The sequence below is a fragment of the Poecilia formosa genome, unplaced genomic scaffold (genome assembly GCF_000485575.1).
Source record: "Poecilia formosa unplaced genomic scaffold, Poecilia_formosa-5.1.2 Scaffold3, whole genome shotgun sequence".
NCBI classification, from domain to species: Eukaryota; Metazoa; Chordata; class Actinopteri; order Cyprinodontiformes; family Poeciliidae; genus Poecilia; species Poecilia formosa.
The window spans coordinates 4,288,525-4,294,363 of NW_006799942.1; the positions used below are offsets into that span (position 1 = coordinate 4,288,525).

General features: G+C 39.2%; 1 protein-coding gene across 2 annotated transcripts in view; it reads right to left on the reverse strand.

Moving 5' to 3' along the window:
- Positions 1-1,104: 1,104 nt before the first annotated feature.
- mtus2a (microtubule associated tumor suppressor candidate 2a) overlaps positions 1,105-5,839 on the reverse strand; it is a 41,822-nt gene continuing 37,087 nt past the window's right edge. The window contains exons 14-16 of one of the 2 annotated variants that reach the window (XM_007555942.2): positions 5,642-5,761; positions 5,402-5,499; positions 1,105-4,983 (exon numbers count right to left, since the gene is read on the reverse strand). In XM_007555942.2, coding sequence (XP_007556004.1) covers positions 4,560-4,983; positions 5,402-5,499; positions 5,642-5,761 — 642 coding nt within the window. In that variant the 3' untranslated portion in view covers positions 1,105-4,559. Of the gene's footprint in view, positions 4,984-5,401; positions 5,503-5,641; positions 5,762-5,839 lie in introns of both variants that reach the window. The other variant, XM_007555934.2, reaches the window with a different exon arrangement.

Below are 5,839 nucleotides of genomic sequence, written 5' to 3' on the forward strand. Positions count from 1 at the left end.
TAGAGGACCCGAGCTCAGAGGATGAAAGAGAGAGAGAGAGACAGCACCCGCGGAGGGTGAGAGGGGAATGTTTTGGCACTGTATATCTCTTCTCATATAGTGCCATATGAGAGAATATCCTCTTGTAGTTGGATATCGTAAGGAATATGAGGTGCAGTTGGGTAAAGATTCTTGAATGGCAGAACTCATTCTGAAAACTCATTCTGAAAAGATAGCACAAACACTGTTACCTTTTCTTAAACACTTTAATATTGTCCTCTCCCCATAAATGACAAACAAAAGCATCGACAAACTGTCTTCACATTACATTGTTGAACGATCTTTTTCCTTCTCTTGTACGTCTCCCCACGCTACAGTTACAACCCAACCATGGACAATGCAGAGAGGTCAAAGAAGAGAAAAGGAGAACAAGGACAGCAAAGGCTGAGAAAACATGCTTCTATTTCTGTCGGTGCACTAAGACACACAACTCTTGTTCTAAATGTATTTACATTCAAACATACAATCAGCACCAAAAAGCTTGTCTCAGGATCAAAATCCGTAGGAGCTAAAGTTTTAAAGATCACCTCTATAAATTTTAGTCATTGAATTCAAGGTTGACAAGCCACATTTGCTACAGTAGCATTTGGAAACCAACATGAGTGTTAAAAACATCGCCAAATATATTTCATTATCCACGCTGTTCTGTGAGTAGTTTTGACCAAATGCTACATATTCAATAGCTGCTACAAAATGATCACAAAAGAGGTCCTTCTTTAGTAAACAAAATGGCATGAAAGAGTTTTACAAAATGCAATCATTACAATTTTGACATTCAGAGCAAAGTGAGACACAAATGTCCACGGGACACATTGCAGGGTCTTTACAATACCAGTTTAGGGTTTAGAGACTCTAGTCCATTCAAAAGATTTATTTTGAAATTCAGAACTGTATGCTGCCATTTGTAAACAATAGTTTTGTTGCATCCTGGTAGACTGTAGTTTTTGCACCTGAGGTGAACCTTTAGGAGGAATCTTTTAGTGGTGTGAGTGAGGAAAAATAATCCCAAACAATCTGGAAACAGTTTTTGACTGGTATTTTTTTCTCATTCTTTTTGTGTGTGTGTGTGTTTTTTTTTTTTTTTTTTTTTCCTTTTTACAATTGTGCAGACATTCTTAAAATCATCAGGGTAGAAAAAAAGAAATAAAAGAACTGTGACCATTTCAGTACATTTCTCAAACACTGCAATTGACATTCTTCTGATAGGAGCATTCAACCCTGTGTCCACATCATACAAAAAGTTGAAGTGTAATGAAAAGAGTTCTTTTCAAGACCATCAAAAAGTGCTGGTAAAGAAGTTACAGACCAACATCTCCCATAGCTTTTTTTCACCCCCGGTAAAGATGTGTGAAAAGCATTCTAATAAATATCTCCTTTATTGCTGCAGCAATCCATCATTTAAATTAAATAAGGGGGTAGGAAGATTAATTTAACCGCATTTCTAAAATACTTCTCAAAATCCAGAAGCAGTTTTTCTCATTTGAACAATAATCATTGAATTCAGCCGTGGTGATAAACTTTTAACTGGTAATCCATGACACAAGGGCCAATTTCTGCTAGCAACTCTCCAGCATGGGAAAGATGAGAGAAAATGCACTAAAGTTAGGCTGAAGTATAGCTTTACCTTCCAAATAAATGTCCAAAACTTTCTGTCAGAAAACCGTTGAGGAAAAAAAAAAAAGAAGAATTTATTATTTACTTTAAAGGCTTTTGCACACATCTTTACTGGAGAATTGTTGTTACTGAAAGCCTGGTCCAATAACGTTTAAATGAAGCTCCCCTGCTGAGCTGGAAACATTCAAATCAAGTGTGCTGGTAAATATCTTTTTACATTTTCTTTGCAGAGCAAGTATTCAAGAGAATTTTTTTTGTAATGACCAGCAACGGATCTCCACATTAAAACCCCATTAAACCCGACTACTTCAATTCCCAAATGTCGGTTTACCAGTAAATACGACTATAATAACTACGAATCCAAATGCATGCTCCCCTTGGTAGTAAAACTGTTGACACTGACTCTCTAGATCTATCTATTTACAGTGGGTAAAGTTTAAACTGTTTCAGTTTTGTGGATAAAGATCTGTAGCGTACAGTATCTTATTGTAAGCCAACCAAAAGATCATGACCCTGAGGGTAATTTACTGTAAGAAGCAGACATAACACACCATTTGAAATAGTGAAAAGGCAAAATGTAGTTTTTACCTTTACTCTTTTTATATAGGAATAGTTGGCTTGTGGTGTGCTCTGCCGATTTGTAAAACAATTTGGGGGGTGGGGAGGAAATCTTTTTAAATTGTTTTTACAGGGCAGCTGTACAAAAGAAAGAAAGAAAATCTTATAAATTGCAACTCAGATTTCCCTGAACGAGACATTCTAGGATGGTGTGGTTTCCTTTAGTATGCAAAAGTATAAAAGAATTGCCAATTGTAAATTAAAGGGTATTACAAAAAAGGCGATGAAGAGGTACTACAAATACAGGTTCTACAAGATCTACACGAATTAAGCACATCACAAAAGGTAAACACATTTTTTTTCTGTTTTACCTACATAATTTAGAGGCATTTTACACAAGACAGTCCCCTCGAAGTTTAAGCTAGAATTTTTTGCATCCATGGGCAAATCCAATAATTTATGCCCTGTTTGTTCTAAACATGTCCCCTGTTCACTCAATGAACTAAAACACTACGCATTCATGCACCACAGATACCGACTGTGCCTAGCAGAACGAATCCAAGCCCCTCGAACTCTTTGTCACACTACAGCAACAAACTTTACTGTATTTTATTTGGATTTTTGTGATAGACCAAACACAAAGTTGGGCAAAATGAAACAAAAACTGATCTTTTCAACTTAAAAAAAAAAAAAAAAAAAAAAAAATCTTAAATGGATAGCACACCTCACAGAATACTGCTTTGTTGATCATCTCAAAATGGAAAAGGTAAAGACAAGCACTTTAAACATTGAAATGGTGTAGATCAAAGCGGATAATCATGCGCTGGAATGGTTCAATCAAAGTCCAGTCCTAAATCCATATGAGTCAGCGGTGAGACTTGAAAGTAGGTGTTCACAATTGTATCCTTGCTGAGCTATCATGCAATTTTATTAAAAAAAGTAATAAAATGGACAATTACTTGAAATGGATGAGTAAATCTGGCTACTTGGTGTTGGTCTATAACATAAAATCCTTATAAAAACAAAGAAGTTTGGGGCGTTGATGCCATAAAATGTGAAAATATTTAAGGGATGTGAATGCTTTTGCATATTCAAACCAGTGTAATGTACAATATAGTTGGGCTCTCCAGATTATCTGCTCTACTGGGCTCATATATCTGTATTCCACTTCTGTCCCATGACAAATATTTTTAAACTTACAAACACACAAATATTTTCTGAACATTTCAGCATCAATAAATAGATCACAGCAATAATCATTTTTTACGTTAAAACTGGAAGACTTTCACAGTACATGCTTGCTTAATTAGCAAAAGACATGTAATAAATAAATCCGTTAAACATTGCACTATAAAGTAATAGAGAACAGTTAAAACAATAAATCCTGTACGAGGTTTCCCTTAGCTCTGAGCGCTCCATTAACTGTTCTGCTGTGTTCTGATTGCTGTTGTTGAGACACAACAGACTGCACATTCCCACTGAGGTACGTAGAAAACAGCAAACACCCATTTTGCAAGTTGACCTGAGGGACCTGAAGTAAAGAGGAGCTTGTCTTGTAAAGGAAGACCTGGCAAGGCTGTAAAAAATACAAAAGTATTTTGCAGGTAACATGGCTCCGCGGAGGTTAAACTATCAGCACTGAGCTAATTAGAAACACTCAAATAGAACTCGAGGAGGCAATTTGCTTCGATTTACAAACCAATTCTTGAACCGAAGTCCTTTATAAATAAAACATTGGTCACTCTCTGCTGGTGAGGTGGTAGGACCAAGTTTAAGGCGCTTTGTTTAGTCCAGATGAAAGGAGAGGACTGACTCTCCTTCCACATCTTATTCTGATGGAGAAGAGCTTATTTTACTGAGGATGCCTGTGTGTCTGCGTGTGTGTGTGTGTGCGTGTGTGTGTGTGCGTGTGCGTGTGTGTGGGCATGTGAATGCGTTTTTGCCACACCAAAGTATCATATTCTGGTGAACTGAATGCGTAATTTCCATTTCTACATTTGCACTATGCAGGACACATGCAGGGGAGGTTTATCTATCAACAACACCTGTTCTAATATTTAACAATATTTACAGTGTGCAATTAAAAAGACATGAACACACACGGAACAGTCAGGAGCTGTTCAAATTCAGAAAATTCAGTTGCAGCCAGCATTTTTTCGTGTTTGTATATCCAACTTAAAGAATCTCTGCATCACGAACACCACCATCAGAGTGGTTCACAGTGTCTGTACAGTATTCTGGTAACTGGTTCTGGTTACTTTCTTTTTGTAACACCATACATGCCTACAAAGCAAAGATTTGGAGTGCTGAAGAAAAAACGGGGAATGTGTGAGCTTTGAAAGCTGCTTTTAATTCTGTAAAGAGGTGTTTGAGTTACAGCAACCTGACGACGCCCTGTGAGTGGGCGTGTTCGGGCCGGAGGAGTAGTTGTGATTGAAAGCCGCCCTGTGAGTGGGCGTGGCCGGTCCGGGAGAGAGGTTTTGATTGACGGCAGCTCTGTGCGACGGGGAGCAGTACTGGGCCTGCCTGGGACAGCCGTGACAGTGGGTGGGCGAGTCGCACCCTGCCAAGGGCGAGGAGGAGAACAGCGGGGAGGAGGGAACGGGGGAGGTGGAGAAGGAGGAGCGGTGGAGCGGGGACGAGGCCGGGGACATGATGGGGCTGGTCTGGAGAAGCCACAGCAGCTCCTCGTTGTTGCGGCTCAGGCGCTTCTTCTCGGTGCTCTCCTTCTCCACAGACTCGTGCAGGTTGGCGTTCTCCTCTGTCAGTTGCCTGTATGGGGAAGGATAAATGACTGCATGAAACAGGAAATGCAATGTAATGTTAGAGCTAACCCAATGAAACCAACAAGCACAAAAACCAACCCCTTAAAACGAGCGGACGGTCATGGACGTCTTTTATATTGCCACATGGTTCGTCATGGCTCCAACGTTTAAGCCCAGAAAATTATATTGGAAGTTGGACTTTTAGTGCTTTCTTATTTAATCTAAACATGAATGCTGAAAGTCAGCCTATTTCAACACCAGTGTTAGTGAGCCATACTGAGCCTGGATCAGAAGTCAAGCTTATTCAACTCACCGTAACCTTGAAGGTTTCAAAGGAATAGTTTAGATAGCACTTCAGATAACAGACTCAATTTCATTCAGTTATCAGTAAATGTGATTCACAATGCTTTCCAGATGTGTCTTACCTGGACGTAGCAAGGTTCATCTCGATACGAGCCTTCATATCTTCATTCTGCTGCTGCAGAACCTGGATCTTCTCTTCGAGAAACACGTTCTTTTGAGCCTGCTCAAATTCAGAATGCAACAGAGGTGCAACCTTTAATTAACCAAACACTCAACATCATCGGAATCCAGAAAGCTCTGCATCCGTCATTGGCGTGCAAAGGTTGATAGACTGTGCCTTTAGAAGGCCTATTTGAGCCTACCACTTTCTCCAGGTCTGAGATCTTCTTCTCCTGCTGGTGAATCTGCTGATTTTTCATCTCAACAACCTCTTTCAAACTCTTCAGATCTTTCTCGATGTGCTGGTATGGAGCTAAAGCATCCTATTGACAACAGTAATGATATTCATAATAATATTAAGAAAAGGCTTTGCTAAAATATTCAAAACCCTTCGATATATA